The 22,294-nt window shown below is 44.5% G+C and overlaps 1 protein-coding gene across 1 annotated transcript in view; it reads right to left on the bottom strand.

Moving 5' to 3' along the window:
* The window catches only part of NR1D2 (nuclear receptor subfamily 1 group D member 2), a 30,731-nt gene extending 22,247 nt beyond the window's left edge, over nt 1-8,484 (bottom strand). The window contains exon 1 of the mRNA XM_059664084.1: nt 8,174-8,484. Coding sequence (XP_059520067.1) covers nt 8,174-8,189 — 16 coding nt within the window. The 5' untranslated portion in view covers nt 8,190-8,484. The remainder of the gene's footprint in view (nt 1-8,173) is intronic.
* Nucleotides 8,485-22,294: the final 13,810 nt, after the last annotated feature.

Below are 22,294 nucleotides of genomic sequence, written 5' to 3'. Positions count from 1 at the left end.
AAGTAAAAAAAAAACCATGGTGCTACCCTGTTTTTATAAAACTAGAGATTTGAAGTTCATATTAGAAATTCCATGTGTTAGCAAACTGGTGCTTTTTTCACGTGTCTCCACTAAGGATATAAAGAAAAATATTATCCTTAGTCCTGAATAAACTCCCAAAGGAAGGTCTCATCACTATTTGTCTTTTCTAAGCTACTACCTTAGTAGTAAAATTCAATTCCAGAAGATCTCAAGAGGATAAAAGATGAGAAAGTGATGGTTTTCCTTAGAAGACTTTCCCAGAGCCAGCATCTGAGTCAGCCATTTATACTCACAACGCCTTCAGACTACCTCAGTTTAAAAAAAACACACACAAAAACTTTTTGAAATCTGAGCTCTCCAAGTGGCTTAAGAACTAATTTAAAGCACTGAGTGGGCAATGGAAGGTATTGTTATAACCCAAAACACACCTTCCTTTGCAAAAGCTCCAAAATCAAACCTAAGAAAAATTACTGAGTTATTATCAGTCCAGTTAAGATCCTATTCCTATCCTTAGGAGTTCAAAAACCATTTACAACAAAAATCGGTGCCAGGCACTATGGAATAAAAGATGATCTACCTAGAAGCAGCTACATTCTCCTAGCAAGACCTTCTACACTGATTCACTTGTCTTACAGCATCTACTCTTACTACCAGACACCAACACCCAGATAATGATTAGCAACCCAAATGGATTAAATTTTAATTTCCTATAAGGTACAGAGTACATTCCTGAAGATCTCCTCAACCCAGTGAAGAAAGGAAAGTGAAAACTGTAAGTCACCAACTACCTAATCAATGTCAAGAATAAAAGGGCACAATTTCATGTCACATTTCATCCTCACAGGAACCCTGTGAATTTCCAGTAACCCATTTTACAGATGAGAAACTCAGTAATACAGCTACTAAATGGCAGGGCCAGGGTTGAAAGTTAGGGCTGCCTAAACCAGAGGACAGACTATTATCTCTTACTAAGAAGACCTGGGCAAGCAAGTCACTTTAACCTCTCTAAACTTAAGTCATCTTCTATAAATGGAATATCTGCCAGTTATTTATAAGACTGAAATGAAATGGTGTTCATAAACAAGGATTATTAAAGTGCTCTCTACACACACAGTTTTTGGTGATAAAGCAAGAAAGGCAAAATCCCCGAACCAGCATGTCCTAATACCTCCAGAAACAGGCAGAATATACTTCTTAGATGCCTCAAGCTAAAATTAGCTGAGGCACAGTCTTCTCTATTTTTAGTTGAAAAGGATGGTGGAGCTGGGCCAGGTTCCCAGGCTAGGGCTTACCCAGTGGTCAACTTCAGACAAGCCAGAAGTCAATATCCAATTCTGTCCTCCTGGGAAGCACTCACTGTCCCTGCATATACTGGGATTTTCTTGCCCCAATTCTAGGCTTGCCCATCATCAAAACCCTCCCACTGCCACTGCCCACCATCTTGGAATGCCTGCTTGAGTTCAAGTCACAACTGCACTTTTTTTGCCTTGTAATTTAGATTACAACATTTGTACCATCAAGAAGCTTTAGTTTTTAAAAAAATAAATAAATAAATAAATAAAAATAAATAAAAATAAAAAAAATTAAAAAAAAAAAAAAAAAAAAAAAAAAAGCCGAAACCGGTTTGGCTCAGTGGATAGAGCGTCGGCCTGCGGACTGAAAGGTCCCAGGTTCGATTCCGGTCAAGGGCATGTACCTGGGTTGCGGGCATATCCCCAGTAGGAGATGTGCAGGAGGCAGCTGATCGATGTTTCTCTCTCATCGATGTTTCTAACTCTCTATCTCTCTCCCTTCCTCTCTGTAAAAAATCAATAAAATATATTTAAAAAAAAAAAAAAAAAAAAAAAAAAGAAGCTTTAGTTTTGCCGAAACCAGCGTGGCTCAGTGGATAGAGCATCGGCCTGCAGGCTGAAAGGTCCCAGGTTCGATTCTGGTTAAGGGCATGTACCTGGGTTGCGGGCACATCCTCAGTGGGAGATGTGCAGGAGGCAGCGGATCGATGTTTCTCTCTCATTGATGTTTCTAGCTCTCTCTCTCCCTTCCTCTCTGTAAAAAATCAACAAAATATATTTTAAAAAAAGAAGAAGAAGCTTTAGTTTTCTCATTTTAAAAGGTTATTAATCGCCCGACTGGCACGGTTCAGTGGTTGAGCGTCGACCTATGAACCAAGTGGTCACAGTTCAATTCCAGGTCAGGGTACAGGCCCGGGGTTGTGGGCTTCATCCCCAGTAGGGGGCATGCAGGAAGCAGGTGACCAATGATTCTCATCACTGATGTTTCTATTTCTCTATCCCTCTCCCTTCCCTCCTGGAAATCAATAAAAATATATTTTTTTAAAAAGGTTATTAGTAATTTCTAATCACAGGATGGTAGAGTAGATCTAATTGAAACACTAAACTTCCAACTGTGTCCTGAGTGTCAGGGCTCTAGAAAACAGCCTTAAAAAGCCTTAGAGGCCAACTGGGGAAAACAGCTATGTTAACCATCCATTCCAGTGCAATGTGATTGAGCACTTTTCATACACATCACTGTGAACTGCTGAGGATCACACAAGAGCACTATAGAGGGCACAGCTCATGCAGGGCAAACAGTCAAGGTAACAATAAGTGGGGACTTAAAGAATATGTAAATTATTGAATAATGTACCATGTAAGAGATTACTTAAGATAACAAATAAATAATGCAGTGAAAAAGGGGAGAATGGGTCCTATTTTGTAAAATAGTGGTTTTTGTCTACATGTAAATTGCTGGAATGGGGGAGCAAGTGTAATCTAGTGTCTGGAAATAAAAACAAACTGACTGACTAGCAACAAGATTCAAAAAGTGGAATGATGAAATTGGGAGGCTCTGCAGACACCTGCCCTTTTCCACCAGCTATGACCCTTCACCACTGCAAACCAAGTGAATCCACAGCAGCTAGCTTGTGCTCCCCAAGTGGACTCTGTGGATTCAAAATCTGGCTCCCCCACTTGTCTGCCTAAGTTACTTAACGTCAAAGAGCACCTCATCTTCAACTGGTAGTACTTTTAACAACAGTACTTCACAGAATTAATGTGAAATATCAAAGTAGTAGCACATGTAAAGGGCCTCACACACAGTACATGCTCAACAGATACTGGTGATTATTTTTTACCATCAGTATACTGGAGTTCAATCAGAATAGTTCAAACAAAACTAACTCTCCCTATCCTTTCTTGGTTCCTTCAATTTTGAAGGTGTCATATGACCCAGTGGTTCCTCTGGGTCCACATTATTTCCACATTACCTTCTGAATGCCTTAACTCCATTGACTAGTCAAGCAGCTTCCTACTTCACATCCGATTCTTCCCATTATTGTGCTTTCTCTCTCTCCAAGTGAAGATTTCTTTACCCTTATCTCCCTCTGATCCAAGTTTGGAGAAACACAGAATACAGATTTGTAAAGATATGAATGAACTATGTGGAGATATTTTCCTAACTTCTAAAATATTAACTACAGTCAAGGTTAGTAAGTTTATGCAATGAGTTATTTAAAGAACCTAGTATACACAATCAAAACCTATCTGTGACAAAAATGTATGCATCAATTTCTACCACTTCTATATGACATCTATAACAGTCACGGAGAGGGTAGAGACACAATATGTCATGAGTTATAAGACAGATGAAATGGTCACTGGTTGAACTGTGTATTGAGTGATACAATATCAACCCAAGGGAAGGGTCAGAGGTGTGCCAGTGAGCAATGAATTTGGTTCCACCCTAGTCATCAACATTTATAATTTAAAGAAAATTAAAGGGAATGCTTATCAAAACTCTGACAGCAGAAATTGTTAATATACTAACAGCTTATGACAGCTTGAACTTGGAGCCAAAAGGAACAAGAGAAAATTTAAGACAGACAATTGCAAATTCCTACACTTAAAAGTCAAACAATTACCTGCACAATGGATAAAACCTAGCTTCCAAAAGTTCACATGAAAAGGTTCTGACTGCAAGGTTACTGTTGAGTCAGCAAAACAATATGCTACAAAAGCTAAGCCTGCCAGAGAATTCATTTGCAGCAGAATCCCCAAACTTGGAACTTGGTAACTGTCCAACGATTTCCGCAGGAGCCTGTTCATTTCTAGGTGCTACAGCCCCAAGGGCAACAAGGATGATGATTTGGGGGGGAAAAAAAAAAAAACACAACTCTGCAAAAACCAAGAGATAAGAACTGTAAACGGAAGGGGGGCGGGGGGAGTGGACGAGTCGAAGGGGGACAGTCCTCCAAAAGAAGTTTCCTATTGGTAGCTCCAAAAGGCAAGATTAAGATATGTAATATTGTTCCAGAAAGGTGCAAACCAGAGAAAATGTTTCTAATCACCTGAGCCTACCCCTATATAAGGTTGCAAAGCTGGAAGAATTTATTCATGCTAAAGGCTGCATTAGAAGAGACTGAACCTGATCACCTCCAAATCCTATCAAGAGTTTATAATTCCATGACAAAGTTACCCAATTTTTAAAAAATATCCTCAAAGGCTAAGTAGACCCATAGGCAATTAAAAGTTAGAAAATGACTTTATTTTTACTGTTGGAGGAAAATTCACCTTTGTTATTAAGGCGTTCTTTTTACAGTCTATAACTTTTAAACAATAAAAATTGCCTTCTTCTGTAACCTCACTGGCGTCTGTATAAAGGCCATCATTTATGGGCAAACGGGGAGAAGTAAAATATTGCCCCATAGCACTGTAACAGGAAATGTAACAAGAAAAAGATGCATAAAGCCAAATTCTGTTGATCGGGTTCAGGCAAGGTCAGCAACCTATGCGTTTGAAAAAAAACAAAAAACTGAACAATGATCAGTCTTAACAGCAGGTCTGAGTCACTTAGGACCCCTGAGTCACCCCGACCATCGGCTGGGCTGAATGATTAGTTATGGGTGTGACCGTTTACAGTAAGGCTCCCAGCCCAAGGAGATCTTCAAGCCGGTTTTTATGACTTAAGATATGGAAGATAGGTCGAGTCCTGGAGGAAAAAAAAATTTTTTTTTAACAGTGAAGCAGCCCCATAACAAGGGCGGGTGTTGTCCCATCTGCCGGGCGTGGCTCGTGGTCTTAGCATCTAAGACTCCTTGGAGCAGTGGTTCTCAACCTTCCTAATGCCACGACCCTTTATAATACAGTTCCTCATGTTATGGTGACCCCCAATTTCATTGTTACAAATTGAACATAATTAAAGCATAGTGATTAACACTAGATTACCCAAGGAAGTCATTTTGACTGCTTTTTAATTTCAATTAGAAAAACAATTATGTATATAAGGACACAATGTCTTAGAATTTTGTGACTTTTTGTACAACATATAAATGCGTTTATTAATAACTGTAGTTACCTCCCCCTCCTTCATTTCCGGTATATATATATATATATATATATATATGTTATACCTATATTGCCCAAAAGCAGTCATTCTGACTGCTTGGGAAATTATGACTCTTATTATTGAACTAGGGGCCCGGTGCACGAAATTCGTGCACTGGGTGGGGGGGGGGGAGTGTCCCTCAGCCCAGGCTGCCCCCTCTCACATACTGGGAGCCCTCAGGCATTGACCCCCATCACCCTCCAATCACAGGATCGGCCCCTTGCCCAGGCCTGACGCCTCTGACACAGGCGTCAGGCCTGGGCAGGGGACCCTCATTTCCCCCCATCACTGGTTCTGCCCCCAGCCCAGGCCTGATGCCTCTGGCCCAGGCGTCAGGCCTGGGCAGGGGACCCCCAGACCCCTCCAATTGCTGGCTCTGCCCCTTGCCCAGGCCTGATGCCTCGGCCAGAGGCGTAGACCCCCATCACCCTCCGATCGCCTGATCGGCCCCTTGCCCAGGCCTAACGCCTCCGCCAGAGGTGTCAGGCTTGGACAGGGGACCCCCATCTCCCCCCCGATCACTGGCTCTGACCTCCGCCCAGGCCTGAGACATCTGGCCCAGGAATCATGCCTGGGCAGGGGACCCCCATCTCCCTCTGATCGCTTGCTCCACCCCCCGCCCAAGCCTGACGCCTCTGACCCAGGCTTCAGCCTGGGCAAGGGGACCATCATATCCCTCCAATCCCCGGCTCCGCCCACCGCCCAGGCCTGATGCCTCGGCCAGAGGAGTTGACCCTCATCACCCTCCGATCACCAATCACCGGATCGGCCCCTTGACCAGGCCTGAGGCCTCCGGCAGAGGTATCAGGCCTGGGCAGGGGATCCCCAGCTCCCCGCGGTTGCAGGCTCTGCCCATGCCCAGGCCTAACACTTCTGGCCGAGGCGTTAGGCCTGGGCAGGGGACTCCCAGCTCCCCGCGATCTCCCGCTCTGCCCTGCCCAGGCCTAATGCCTCTGGCCGAGGCATTAGGCCTGGGCAGGGGACCCCAAGCTCCCCGCGGTTGCAGGCTCCGCCCCTGCCCAGGCCTAACGCCTCTGGCCGAGGCGTCCGGCCCGGGCAGCGGGGACCCGCAGCTGCAGCGGCCCCGCGATCGTGGGCTTCGCTTTAGGCCCAGGCAAGGGACCCCTAGCTCCCGGGACTGCCAGCTTCGACAGTGTCCAGCTCCCATCGCTGGCTCCACCCCTACTTCCTGCTATCACTGGCCAGGGCGGCAAAGGCGCCTGATTCTCCGATCATGGCTGGGGGGCAGCCCCCCATCTCTTAGCTCCCCCCTGGGTTTCCGATCACTGTCAGTGGCAGGGGGCTTCTTCCTGCTTTCCCTTTCGCCTCCCTGCATTGTGCCTACATATGCAAATTAGCCGCCATCTTTGTTGGCAGTTAACTGCCATCTCAGTTGGCAGTTAATTTGCATATAGCCCTGATTAGCCAATGAAAAGGGTAGCGCCGTACGCCAATTACCATTTTTCTCTTTTATTAGTGTAGATTGAGTAAATTTCTTATATGACCAGTTCGGCTCTGTATTGAAATAACAGTTTTCTTTTTTTTTCGATTACCGTCACATGATAACATACAAGTACATGATAAATTGTCGATACTTGATAAGTTGCAGTTGCTCAATAAGCTAAACTAGTGCTTGTTATTCGAATTTTTATGCAGTGATAGTTGTTCTAATAAGTTGTTTATTTCTTTTGCGCCCTAAATTCATGAAAGAAATGTCGAATAGAAGTGAGTTATTGGAAAAGCTAAGGAACATAAGTGAAGAGTGCTCCGATATTATTCTTTCACAATGCAGTCATTTTGACTGCTTTTGGGCAATATAGGTATATACTAAATTTCAGTCTTTCTAGTGTTAATCACAAAAACAGTGTGTAATTATATGTTTTCCGATGGTCTTAGGCGGCCCCTGTGAAAGGGTCGTTGGACCCCCCAAAGGGGTAGCGACCCACAGGTTGAGAACCCGCTGGGAGGGTCCCGCGTCTTGGAAGCCCCACACTAGTCCCGGGCATCTCCTTTGTACCGAAGCGCGCCCTCGCCCCACACTTCTTCCGTATCCGCAAGGTCTGCGGCCCGACCTTCTGCCGCCGGGCTCCCGCATCAGGGTCACTTCCCCGCCGCGCGGGCAGCGGTCGAAGCACTGCGGCATCTGCGCCCGCCCTAGAGCCGCGCGGCCGCGGACACAATTGGGGAGGGGGGGCGGGAATCACAGCCCGTGCACGCGCACGCGCGGCCTCCTCCGCGCCGAGCAACCCCGCGGGGGAGGAGGGAATCGCGGCCACGTCACAGCTCGGAGGGTTCCAGAGGGCGGGGCCTCCCGGGAGGCTGCCGTGTTCCCCGCCGGCGCGCGCGCGCGCGCCCCCGCCCCCACGTGTCCCTGCGGCCTCGGGGAATGTGGGTCACGGAGCCGAGCGGCCTCACGTGTCCCCGCCCGCCGCCGCCGCCTCAGCGCCCATTATGTAATGCCGCGTCACGCGCTCTCCCAGCCAACCGGCGCCCGCGCGCTGCTGAACGTAAACACAGCGCGCACGTGGCTCGCGCGGCCGGGCCATGTGAGGGGGGGCCCGGCCGGCGCCACCGGGCCGCGCTGCGGCGATGCGGGGAACCGTGAGGGCCACCGCGGGGCGGCGGGAACCGAGCCCGGGGCGGGTTCGCAGCGCGCGGCAGCCCACCCCGCCGCCCTGGGGACACCCCTGGCCGCCGCCCCCGCAAGTGCCCCAAGTAGGCTGCGAGCGACCCCTCCGCCGGCCCCGACCCGCCGCAGTCCGGCTCTTACCCGCATTCACCTCCATGGTGCCCTCGGGGAGGGGGCCGAGGCCGCCCGCTTCCCGCGGAGGGGGCAGCTCCGCCTCCTGCTCAGCGCCGCGCCGCCCCGGGCTGGAGGCGGCGGTGGTCGCGGGGCCCCCTCATGGGCGGGGCGCCGGGCCGGGCGGCTGGAGAGCGGGCTGCAGAGAGAGAGGCGGCGGCGGCGGCCGGGAGCGGCGCTCCTCGCGGGGCCCCTGACAACAAAAGCGCGGCGCCGAGGCTTCCTGCAGCCAGCGCACCGCGGCGGCGAGGGCGGCTGACGGGGAGGGCAGCCGCGACCATGTGACCCGCGCACACACCCCCTCCCTCCGCCCGCCCCTCTGGCCGCTGCGGCAACTCCGCCCCCTCCCGCCGCCGCGCCTCCGCTGCTCCCTCGCCTCCTTCATCCCTTTCCCCTTCTCTTCTTCATTCCCCCCCCTCCACGTCCCTTCCTTACCCCCCACCCAGCTGACCTTCCCGCCTCCGGCCGGGAGCCCGGTCCGCCCCCCCCCCCCCCCGCGCTCCTAGGCCCGTCCCCCCGCACTGGGTGACACCTCAAGTCACCTCGGATGGGGACCAAGAACCGCCCCGTGGCGCCGCGCAGACGGGCTTTTCAGGAGCCCGGGGTGTGCCAACTTGGCTCGGGCCCGCCCTGCCCCTGACCTCCCCGCAGGCCCCCTTCTCCCGCCGGGCAGACCCTAACCCTGGGCTCCGGGAGGACACGGCCTGGGCGCTGGCATCCAGCCCCGAGCTCAGACAGACCTGTGCGCGCCAGTGTCGCCTCGGAGCTCCGCGTGTCTGCATCCCGCAGCCCGTCTGGCTAGGCCCTGCGGTGTCCCTTAGGCACCTCAAGTGTAAGACGTAGACAGATGGGTGCGTATGTCGGCACGCGGTGAATGCATACTTAAGATCTGTGCATTTCACCTCGAATGTAGATGTTACATCAAAAGAAAACGAACCAATTGACGCGTGTGCCGAGGCCATGTAAATGCACTGCAAGCGGAAGGTGACTGGTGGCTGGAGGGGAGGGGACGTGGATAGGCGTACACTCAGATCGTGGTTGTAAATGGCGGATATGGGTAAACCCTGGAAAGCTCTTTCCAAATTGCTCTTTCAGAGTGTTCAGCATAGCCCCAGCGGGTTTGGCTCACAGTGGATAGAGCCCGGGCCTGCAGACTAAAGGGTCCCGGGTTCGATTCTGGTCGAGGGCTCATGCCAGGGTTGCAGGCTCGGTCTCCAGTGGGGGGCGTGCAGGAAGCAGCCAATCAGTGATTCTCTCTCAGCATTGATGTTTCTCTCTCTCCCTTCCTCCCTGAAGTCAATAAAAATATATTTTTTTAAATGTTCAGCATAACATGTTGAGGGAAATGTGATATGTAAGATATTTTCACATATGCAGCACTCCTCTGCCCTCCCACCCCCCCACTTTTATACCCTGTTCAATCCATTAACAAATCTGAGCTAGTCTACCTTCCTAGTATGTCTTTAGCCTCTGTGCTTCTTACCTCTGCACTGCTATGACTCTAGATACAGTGGTCATGGCAAACTGCGGCTCATGAGCCACATGCGGCTCTTTGGCCCCTTGAGTGTGGCTCTTCCTAAGCCTTAGGAGTACCCTAATTAAGTTAATAACAATGTACCTACCTATATAGTCTAAGTTTTAAAAATTTGGCTCTCAAAAGAAATTTCAATCGTTGTACTGTTGATATTTGGCTCTGTTGATTAAAGAGTTTGCCGACCACTGCTCTTGAACAAAGATTTTCAACTGGTGTGCCCCAAGAATTTTTTAAGATTTTTTTTATTGATTTATTTTTAGAGAGAGAGGAAGAGGGTGAGAGAGAGAGAGAGAAAGAAACATCCATGTGAGAGAGGAACATGGACTGACTGTGTCCTGCAAGGCCCCCCACCAGGACCGAGCCCACAACCAGAGCATGGGCCCTGTCCAGGAATCAAACCAGCAACCTTTGGCTACACGGGGATAATGCCCAACCAATTGAGCCACACCTGGGTGTTATTTTTTTTAATGCTTAAACCCTCCAATAGCTTCCTATAGCATTTTGAAAAAAAAACCCAATGCCTTACCTTGACCTGCAAAGCCCTACCAAACCATGGCCCCTTCTCTTCACGCGGCTCTCATGTCACCCTCTAAACACAGTTCTCTAACTACAGGGGTCCTCTTTTCTTCCCTACCTCAGAGCTTTATCACCCTGTGTGATGCTGATGCAAGAATTCTCCAGGCTACACTTTGTTGCTTGCTTTTTCATTTTATGTATCAACCACCATCTGCTTCTGCATGAGTAAAATGAGGCCAATATGAACAGACTAGAAGGCAGAAAATAAATCATAAAAGGATACCACTCTGAAAAGGCTACATACGGTACAAGTCTAACTCTACGACATTCTGGACAAAGCAAAAAGTGGAGATGATAAAAATATCTGGTTCCCAGGGGTTGGGGGAGGGGGGGAGAGAAGGGTGAAGGGGCAGAGCACAAGGACTTTTAGGACACTGAAACCTGTATCCGACAAAGGTGGACACATGTCAGATGAACAGCACCAAGACGGAACCCTCATAGAAACTATGGACTTTGGATGATTATGGTGTGTCAGTATAAGTTCATTGGTGGTAATTAAATGTACCACTGTGGTATGGATGTTGATAGTGCAGGAAGTTGTGTATGTGTTTCTAGAGACCAAAGGAATATGGGAACTCTCTGTACTTTTCATTCAATTTTGTTGTGAACCTAAAACTGCTCCTAAAAATAAAGTGTTTTTAAAAAAGATAGAGGATACTACCATTTAAATTTGAAAAGGAGAAGCGTATGGAAGTGGAAATAAGCCATTGCAAAGGAAATAAGACCCTCTCTTCCATGATAATAAGTATGAACTAAAATCTGTGTCTGTAAGCCTCACGGTTTTTCTAAAGGCCACCTCCTTCCTGTGAGGCTTTGTGGGTAATTATCAGAAGCTATACAGCTATCACCTAGGTCAGTCCCCAGCCACACCACTGGCCCCTGGAAATCTCTTGGGCTCATCAGTGCCCCAGGAGGTTGCCGAGTGGCATCTGGTTGGGACCATCCCTGAGTGCTGTCACTGCAGGGGAGATTGCCTTTGGCTGCTGTCCTTCCAGGGAGCCTCATTTATTAACCCCGTGGAGTCTATGGCCCAGTCTGTAACAATTCTGATGAATCATAGTGGATTTCTGCTTACTACACCTTCCTCATTCCTCTGACCAAAATAATACCTCTGTTGAGAGAAGTGACTGTGTCTTCAAAGTCATCTGTTAAAAAATGCAGATTTCTTTCCTGGGAAAGCTACCTCATTAACCCTTATATTCCGCTAACACCAGGGCCCTCGGAAACTGGACACAGGACTGATCAATCTAGTTGTGGCTAAAGGAGGAAAGAACCTAAATATTAGAGTCCTCTCATCCCAAGATCAAGCAGAATAAGACAAGTGAGGCACTGCAGTATGAGGACCAGGATGACGGAAAGGTATTGGCGTAGGAGGAGGAATAAAAAAACGGGTTTCCTTAAAGTTAAGGCCAATTAAAAACATTTAAGGTCGTTCCTCATTTTAAAATGTTCTAATGAATATTTCAGTTCCTGATACCACAGTAACATTCCACTTAAATCTTACCTTCCCTATGCTCTAGATCAGCATTTCTCAAACATTTTGATCTCAGAACCCCTTTATACTCTTAAAATAATTGAAGATCACATAGTGCTTTTTGTGGACTTTAGGTATTGATATTTACTGATACCTATTAGAGAAATGTTTAAAACACAAGAATACACTGAGTCAATGTGATAAATTAAGGTGTTGGCGTTGATAAACGAGGGAAACCAGTGGAGCTACATCTTCTACATCTGAATGAGGTTATATTCCAGGGCTAATGGCCCATGTGACTAAGTGTATAAGGCTAATGGCTCCTGCTTTCCAGATTTTCTGCACCATGCCTCCAAGTGAGCAGGATGTGTGCCCTGCAATATGTATGTAATATGACGGGATGTAATGTGGCAGGATATAATTCTAAATACAAAAAATGCACACATAAATTCATGCAAGAATTCTTTGCATTAATGCAAAGCTCACATTGCCTGGCCTAACTTCAGTTCTTTCTCCAACCTAGATGCATTTCTGCTCATAGGCTCTAGGAGAAACCTGCTATTCTCATTAATTGGTTATGCGTATCACAAATAAATCTTTACTGATTATCTATCTATAGATTTATTTATCAAAATTCTAGAAAATGAATTCATTTTTTCATTAGATCCTTCTTTCTGTGTGGAGGAAAAACAAAAAATGGTGGTAACAACAGGATGGCCACTGAAATCTCAGTCAAGCCCAGCAAGCATGGCACAGTGGTTGAGCGTCGACCTAGGAACCAGCAGGTCATGTTCGATTCCTGGCCAGGGCACGTGCCCAGGTTGCAGGCTCCATCCCCAGTGGGGGACGTGCAGGAGGCAGCCAATCCATGATTCTCTCTCACCATTGATGTTTCTATCTCTTTCTTCCTCTCCCTTCCTCTCCCTGAAATCAATAAAAATATATATATTTTTTAAATCTCAGTCAAAATCCTCGACCATCTCTTAGCTTCTAAATTCATATAAAAACTTACTCATCCTCCTCATGATGCAGTCCTATAAAAGAAAGTTTGGGGAGAAATTTCATACCACTTATATTGGAACCATCAGACTGCATACTGATTTTTCCTATGTCTGGATTCCAGTGTTTTAAAATAATGCTTTGGGAGGTCGAAAGACTTTACAATTTGTAACTAACATATTAGGCTTTGGGACTAGTAACCTTTTTTATATGGGTCTTTTCTCGGTTTTAGAATTTCTTCAGATCAAGCCAAGAGGCACATTGGTCTTTTATTACCTCTACTACCTCGCTGTTCAGAGTGTGGTCCTGGACCAGCAGCATTGGCATCAACGAGACACCAGTAAGAACTGCCGGATCTCAAGCCCCACCCTGCACTTACTGAATCAGAATGTGCATGCTCACCAGGGCTCCAGGTGATTAGTGTGCACAGTGAAGTTTGACAAGACCAGCTCCACTGTACCAAGGGGACGGAGGCTTTGCAGCAACATTATCTCTGGAGGTATGTGGTTGGCAACCTTCTGAAAGTCTCCCAATGACCCCTGCCTCCTGGTAATCACTCCCTTGTGTAATCCTTTCATTAGGTGTAAACTGAACCTACGAACTGCTTCTAAAAGTAGAATGTGGCAAAAGTGATGGGATGTCACTTCTGATATCTATATACTGTATATAAAAGCCTAAGCGACCGTTCAACCGGTAGCTATGACGCGTACTGACCACCAGGGGGCAGATGCTTAGTGCACAGGCATGGAAACACGGAACAGACTGATGAATCTCAGAGGGAAGGGAGGTCTAGTATGCATATCTTATATGCATACTAGAGGCCCAGTGCATGGATTCATGCACCAGTGAGGTCCCATGGCCTGGCCTACAGGGATCAGGCTGAATCCGTGCACTGGGCCCCCGACATCCCTTGAGGGGTCCCAGATTGCGAGAGGGCACAGGCCAGGCCGAGGGCCCCACCAGTGCACAAATCCATGCACCGGGCCTCTAGTTATGGTATAAAAGACTGAGATGTGTCTCTCTCACACTATCTCTGGCTCTTCTCACCTGCAAGCTGCAATGTGGAGAGCTGTTCTATGTGGAGACTCATGTAGTAAAGGACTTTTGAACCAGCATTGAATACCTGATGAATGCCTTCAAAATTCTCAGCTAAAAATACTTTACCCTCTCAGAACTCAGCCAAACAGTCAAGTACAAGGGTAGAATAAAGATATTTTCAGATAGCTACATTTTCAAAAAATTCCCCTCTGTACACCTTTTCTTAGAAGATTATACTAAGGTAATGTAACATAGATTAGAAGGCTAGAGGGAAGAGAATTATGTGTGTGTGCGCGCACAGCATGTGGGTGTTCCAGTATACCCATACGTGTGAGAGGTATGAGAGGAAGGGATATGTGTGACAGGAAAGTGTCACTTACATTCTCGTCTTCAATACTAGAAAGCCAATAGACAATGCCTAACATTTATGAATAAGAGAAACAGCATTTTAAGAATATCATTTAGAAATAAGAAGGAAATATTTTAAGCATTAAAAGCTGGGGACTGAAGGATGGGGAAGGATAGGGAAGGTTACCATTGTTATTCATCATAAGCCTTGTAGTACTGTTTGATTTCTTAAACTATGTGAACTTATTAGTTTGTTGAAAATTAAAAATTACTTTAAAGATAAAAACTGTCCAACTGCCCTTAAACACCACAATTTTCTAGATCATAAGTAGAGAATATGTATAGCTGAATCACAGCTGTTAGTAGGTTTTGAGTAGCTCTTTCACTGGTCTCATTTCTGGTCAAGATTGCTGATGAAAATCAGTCTATCTCTCCCTTCTAAGTTAAAAAAAAATGAATCCTTTGGCTTATAATCTCACTTCTGGGAATTTATCCTAACAAAATAAGCATAAATAAGTAAAAAATTTTATGCAAAATGATATATAGTGCTCTTTATATATTATTACAAAATTGGCATCTCCTTAACTGCCAACCAAAAGCAAACATGAGTAAATTCCCCTCAGCCTTTAAAAAGGAAATTGATGTAAAAATGTCCATAATCTAACGTAAAGTGAAAAAATCAGTATGAAAATTTGCAAATAAAGTATTATTATAACTATTTTTTAATTCTATTAAAAAATGACTGGAAGATTACACTAAACTGTGTACAGTGGTCTTCTTTCAATGGTGAAATTACGGATAATTTTTTCTTCTTTGTGAATTTTTAGAGATACTTAAAATTTTTTATATTAATAGTATAATTAAAATACTTAAAATATGAATTAAAATTCATTTTTATGTTAGAAACTTTGGGGGGCTGACCATTTTGGTTTTACCCTTTTGATCTTAATGTTTTCACCGTGGATTGTTTAATGGCAGTCATTTCAACCCATATATAGTTGACTCTTTGACAAGTTTATAAAGGCAAATATTTTAATCATAATTATGCCAACATTGATAAATTTTCATCAAAAAAGGTATTAACTAGAAAAATTCATTAGGCCAATTTCACTTGAATAATTGCTGAACAAATTAATAAATGATCAATATTTTATATGCTGAAGTTAAACTATTTCAAGTAGTTCTCATTTCATTTTGGTTCCTGGAATTCTTCTCATAAATATTAAACTTCTTCCTCAAACTCTTATTTAAAAAATATTTGAATCATTGAACAATTTAATTTAAAAAATTTTTTTTGGCCAATCAGATCTTCAACCACTACACTTTCTTTCAAGAACTTATTTTTTCAAGTCTATCATCCTTATCAAGTTTTGCCAGATTTTCAGTTTGCTGAGAATTCAGTTCTATTATTTTTGAACTAGTAGCCCAGTGCACAAAAATTTGTGCACTCGTGGGGGGGGGGGGGAGTGTCCCTCAGTTATTAAACATTTATCGGCACAACACTGACCACATTGGTGGTGGTGGTGGTCTTGTCAAAATGTGTTATATTATGCAGATGAAAATCTATTTAAACAGATTTGATGTAGATATTTTCAAAGATGGAAGAATTGTCCCTGTCAACTATTTTAGTTGATTCCTATCTTCAGTAATTGTCATCATTGCAAAGTTTTCAGTCCCCATATGGATTGCTGGATATAATAGGTCATGCGCTGTGCCTGTCGTTTGTAGCCTTTGTTACCTTAAGGACTATAGTTTTCCATTTATATGTTTAAGTACCAACCTTACCGGCTTAAAAATGTAAGCTTTTAACACTGCTCTCTGTTCCGTATCCTTCCGATGAAAAGTGGAGTTGGGTTGCAGCACAGGAGAGAAATTCAGAAGGGGAATGTTGAAGTAATGACTGCAGTAGGAGAAGAGGGAACCTATTTCCCTGGCCACAGGCGCTGGCACCCTGGACCACAGGGCTGGCAGCTTCTCTGGGTGGCTGCAGCCTGGGACCTCGGGCAGGTGGCCTGGGACCTCGGGAAGGTGGCTTGTCCGTCTCCACAGGCGCTGGAGCCTGGACCAAAGGTGGGCGGCGGCTTCTTCTGGTGGCTTCTTCTTCTTCTGTGCTTCCAGGGAGGGCAGTTAGTTATGTGTATATGTGTGTGCATGCAAACATAGGCATGTACACATTTGTATGTGGAAATCTGCTGGGCAAGTCAAAACCATAGAAGAGTTGCCCCCTATCTCTGGAATCTTCCAGAGATATCCCCCACTTTTTTATTCTATCACTACTGGAGAGTCAGTATTTGCAGCCAGCCAGCCAGTGACTCTTAGTGTCTATTTCTGACTTCTTCTTTCCCTGTCTGTCATCCATCCCCTAATCATATTTCCACCTGGATGCATCATTTTTACTCCCAATATGCTGTATAGAGAAGGAGTCAGGATGCTGTCTTCCCATGAATAGTACTCAGTAACAAACCAATTGCATTTTAATTGGGCAATGCCCCTACCCACCCTTCAAATCCCTTCCACCATGCATTTCTGTTTCCCTTTTTGTTTGTTGGATTGTTCTGCTGCTCCTTCTCCTCACCCCACCACCCTTAGATTGTAATGTAAAATTCTTTTACCATGTCAAGAAATTATTAAAAATATAGGTACTTTGAAAAAAAGAAAAAACGTACTTCTCCAAACACCGGCCCCGCCCGGCTTCTCTGATTACGGCCAGGGGGCAGGGCAAAGGTGGCCCCCAGGGTCGCCTTTGCCCTGCCACCCAGCTCTTGCCTGCCACCTGGGTTTCTGATCACCGTCAGCGGCAGGAGGCTTCTTCCGTCCTTCCCCTTTCCCCTCCCAGCATTGCGCCTACGTATGCAAATTAACCACCATCTTTGTTGGCAGTTAATTTGCATATCACCCTGATTAGCCAATGGGGAAAGTAGTGAAGGTATGGTCAATTACCATGTTTGTCTATTATTAGATTAGATCGGCAACAAGTCTTATATTTAGTTTTAGCCATTCTAAGTTTTGTTTTTACTGTACCATCATTATACATTTGATTTTTTAAGCCTGTTGGTTTCTGCTTTGTTTTCATTTAATTCATGAAAAAAAAATGTGGTAAATTTCTCTTAGATATTTCAGAATTGGTACAAGTTTATGGTTGGGCTACTCCACGTTTTTCCCCCCGCTTTGTACCAAGTACCAAGCTGCTGATAAAGTAAAGAGGTGAAGGTCAGGCCTAACAGCCCTAACTTCAGAAAAGTCAAATAACTAGAGATGACAAAAGCTATACCTCACTCAGCATTTTTAGATACATACTATGTACCAGGCACTGTGGTAAACCCTGGGAATGAAAGTATGCCAGTCTCTACCCTCAAGGGACTCCAGGGCTCTAATGAGGGAGGACCATTATATAGTCTTCATAATAGGTTTGTTAATGACTAAACTGGATATAGTTCATCTTTTGCTAGAATAGGTATTTAAGACTTTGCCAATAAGCAGATAATTATAATTCCCCATCATCTCTAACCACTTCCCTGATACATATAGTGATTTTCTCCATCCTGACATCTAGCCTCCTAATTGGTCTCTCTGCATCCAATCATACCCCCCAACAATCCATTCTGAGTGATCTTTTAAAACTCCAAATCAACAATAAAAAATAGATTTTTAAAAATAAAAATAATTTTTTAATATTTTTTATTGATTTCAGAGAGGAAGGGAGAGGGAGAGAGAGATAGAAACATGAATGGTGAGAGAGAATCATTGATTGGCTGCCTCCTACACGCCCCCCACCAGGGATCAAGCCCAGAACCTAGACATGTGCCCTTGACCAGAATCAAATCTGAGACCCTTCAGTCCACAGGCTGATGCTCTATCCACTGAGTCAAGCCGGCTAGGGCTAAAAATATATATATTTTAAATCCAAATGAAATTGTTAACCTCTCTGCTTAAAACACCCCAATAGCTCTTTATTTCACATAAAATAAAATCCAAGATCTTTCCCATGGCTTAGAGCAGTGGTTCTCAACCTGTGGGTCACGACCCCTTTGGGGGTCGAACAACCCTTTCACAGGGGTCGCCTAAGACCATCGGAAAACACATATGTAATTACATATTGTTTTTGTGATTAATCACTATGCTTTAATTATGTTCAATTTGTAACAATGAAATTGGGGGTCACCACAACATGAGGAACTGTATTAAAGGGTCACGGCATTAGGAAGGTTGAGAACCACTGCCCTAGAGACTCCAGAAAACAATGCAGTCCCTCTGACACCAAAGTTTAGCCCCTTGTCTCATCCATTTTGGACTTCTGACTTCCAGAACTATAACATAATAAATTTGTTTTACATTGTGACACGAAATTTGTGGTAACTTGTTACAGAAACAAATAAAGACACTAAAAAAAATCACTCAAGTGAAATGAGGAAAAGAAAAGACAAAGCTCACAACTAGTTTGAGTTTATGGACTGGTGGATGGAAAAGGTTTGGTAAGCAGTAGAGAGGCTGGGCTTTAGTCTTAGAGTGCTGACTTCACACAGTTCATCTCTGTTTCCATAACATGTGAGAACAACTTGGAGAACTGAGATATCTTTAAGATCACCGTCAGGGTATAAAGGGAAAGAGTGGGTGAATTAAATTGTAGTAGGGCCCACAATCACCACTGTTCACCTTGCTATTCTTTCAAGATTAAAAAAATCATTTATTACATGAATCCCTTCCTTAAGCCATAGGGATTTTTTAGATTTCTAAAAACTTTATTAGATAATAAGTCTAATGATATTCTCTGGACTTTTTTTCCATAAGAGAGCAAGAATGGGTGTTTTCATTTATTTTTTAAAAATTTATTGTTAAAGGTATTACAGATGTCCCCCCATTTTTCCCCATTGACCCCCGCCACTTCACACCCCCCACCCAGGCCTTGACCACACTATTGTCTGTGTCATTGGGTTATACATCTAAACTCCCTTCCCACTGACATTCGTCAGTCTGGATGCTTTCATTTAAAGGAGAGAGAAATAATCTATGGGGAATGTTTTATTTTCTCAGGAAGATGGGCAAGCTGTGAATAATCACCATTGTGGTTAGCATTAATTCTTGCAGAGTTGGTCCTTATCAGTCAACCGAATCCCTTTCTTTTGCTTTATAAATTGAGCTAAAATAGTTCCTGCTGACCCGAGAGTGCTGGCTGCCTGCCCGGAAGTGCCACCCCTGCAGGCACTGTATAATGAAGCAATCCACAGGGCTGATCTCAGCATAAAGAAAAGTTCAAGCTGGGACTTAAATTTTTAACACATTTGCTGTATGAAAGCAAAATAGGCAGAGGGACTGCAATGGAATGACGTCATTCAAATATCTGAATTACCATTTAATCATTCAAAGAACCAATATCACAAGAGACATGTCATTATGACAGCATGGCCTACAGCTGCCTAAGATGCATGCCGCTTCTTACTTTACACCCATGACAAAACATAAGGACACAATTACTTTTGGTGTTTGGTTTTGGTTTATAGGAGTAGTTTGTTTGGGGGTGAGGAAAGGTGAGAAGACGTTTAGTTTTTCTTCGTGGAAAACATGTTTCTGCACAGAAATGGGAGGAAGAAAGGAGCAAATAGCAAACACACACACACACACACACACACACACACACACACACACACACACAGACTTTGTCATTCTTTGAGCTAAATTTAGAAACCTCTCTTGAGCATTGTTAATATTTATAATATAAACATGTAAATTTTAAAAGGCCAAACATTGTGTTCTCATAGAAATATTAGGCTGCTAATATTACACCGTATTAACTGTTTTGAAGTATTGCTTAGCAAAAAACAAAATTCTGTGGCATGAAAGTAAAAATACTCTAGAAGTTCTAGTATCTGTGGTTATATATTCATAACTTTTGGCATAAAACTGGTAGCCCTTTTTCAAATTAAGGGCCACTCCTAGGAAATATGAAGAAGTGAAAACGGCAAAACATCTTGAACTAGGGTTAGCAGCTGAACAGTAATTTTGTCCATCATCTTTATATACCTTTTAAAAATTCATAAGTATACAAATTTTAAAATGAATTTTGTAGCTTGCAAAAACATTTTTCATTAATGTTCTTTGCTAAACAACACAACTCTCTACCAGCTTATGGGTAAGTTCCCCTTAAACCTAGTAAGGTCAGAAGAAAAGACCATCTATGGAAGGCATTAATGACATACTTTGGGGTAAAGCAGTGTTTCTCAACTGTTTTTTCTTTGTCCTCCACCTAGGGAAAAAATTACATTATCTTTTATGTTCTCTCTAATGGGGGAAATGAAGTACAGGCATACCACCTTTTACTGTGCTTCGCTTTATTGAGTTTCACAATTCTGCATTTTTTACAAACTGAAGGCACCAGGTGGACCAGATTACCAGCAAAAGATTATGACTCACTTTTTTGGGTCATATCTCCACAATATCTCCAAAGCATGCTTATACTAAGGAATACTGATTTTGTCTGGTGGGGTTGAGTGTTAGAAGGCTACAAACTATTGTAATAGCGGGGGTTGTGCCTCAAGAATCATTTGTCAAGCCCTTGGGGGAAGTATTACCTACCCTTTTGAGAATGCATGGTATAAATAAAGCAAGACCCCCAAAAGGCAGAGAGAGTGGAGTAGGAGGAGGTAAGATAACAGGAATTATTTAACTATAGGCACATATCCCCCAACCTTATATATTAGACAAGCTGATATATGTGTAGAGTAGGATTTTCTCAACAGTGATGCTATTGACATTTTGGGCGGGGTAATTCTTTTTTTGGGTGTGGCTGTCCCTGTACATTACAGAATGTGTAGCACCATTCCTGGCTTCCACCCTCTGATGCCAGTACCAAACCCTGCAGTTCCCAGTTGTGACAACCAGAAATGTCTTCACTCATTGCCAAATGTCCCCTGGGGGGCAAAATGGTTCCCATTGAGGACCACTGGCATGGAGTGATTCATAAGACACTGCGGACAGGGAGAAGAGCTAGAGTTCTAGAGGTGTGTGGTGGGAGAGAGAATAATGTGTGAGATTGAATGATGAATGCAATTAGCATAACAATACTGGATTCATTTCCTATTGCTGCTCTAACAAATTCCCCAAAACTTAATGGCTTACACAATACAAATGTATTATCTTTCAGTTCTATAGGTCAGAAGTTCAACATGAGTTTCACTGGACTAAAATCAAGCTGTCAGCAGAGCTGTGTTCCTTTCTGGGGGCTCTAGGGGAGAATGTTTTCTTGCCTTTTCCATCTTCTAGAGACTGCTCACATTCCTTGGTTTCCCCTGCTTCCATCTTCAAAGACACCAATGTCGGACAGAGTCTGCATTGCTGGCCTGCACCCTCTCCAATCTGGGACCCCTCAGGGGATGTCGGACTGCCTGTGGGATCGGGCCTAAACCAGCAGTCGGACATCCCTCTCACAATCCGGGACTGCTGGCTCCCAACCACTCGCCTGTCTATCTGCCTGATTGCCCCTAACCGCTTCTGCCTGCCAGCCTGATCAACGCCTAACTGCTCCCCTGCTGGCCCGATCACCTCCAACTGCCCTCCCCTGCCAACCACCTTGTGGCTGTGGGCACCACCATCTTTTGAGGGTGTGACAGTCAATTAGCATATTCCCTCCTTATTGGCTGTGGGTGCCACCATCTTTGCAATGGTGTGAGAGGCAATTAGCATATTCCCTCTTTATTAGATAGGATGGTTGCTTAGGGAAGTGCAGAATTAGAGGAAAGGGAATCCATTCTTATGAGAAATTTCATTCAAGCCATCATGACCTCTAATATATCCCTTTGTTCCACTGTAGCGATATTTCTCTTTAAGAAATCTGACCTAGACATCCAGGCTCTCAGAGTACTCCTTTTTCTCCAGATAGGACTGGAAAAATACTGAAGCTCTAGGTGTATTGTTTTACCTATTTTACAAATGAGAGATTTTAGACTTACAGACTTGAAGCCACTTGACCAGCATGATTCCTACCAGGAAATGGGAGTATAGGAGTTTGAACTTAAGCAATGTGACTCTGGCTAGCCTCCTTGCCTTTAACCATTCCCCTGCCAATGCATGGTACTATCGCTCATGTTTTTAATGGAAGATACAGGCACAAGAGAGAGTTAGAAGCTTG

This window comes from Myotis daubentonii, chromosome 14 (assembly GCF_963259705.1).
Source record: "Myotis daubentonii chromosome 14, mMyoDau2.1, whole genome shotgun sequence".
NCBI classification, from domain to species: Eukaryota; Metazoa; Chordata; class Mammalia; order Chiroptera; family Vespertilionidae; genus Myotis; species Myotis daubentonii.
Note: the sequence above shows the minus strand (reverse complement) of the source record. Positions and strands in the feature narration are given on the sequence as shown.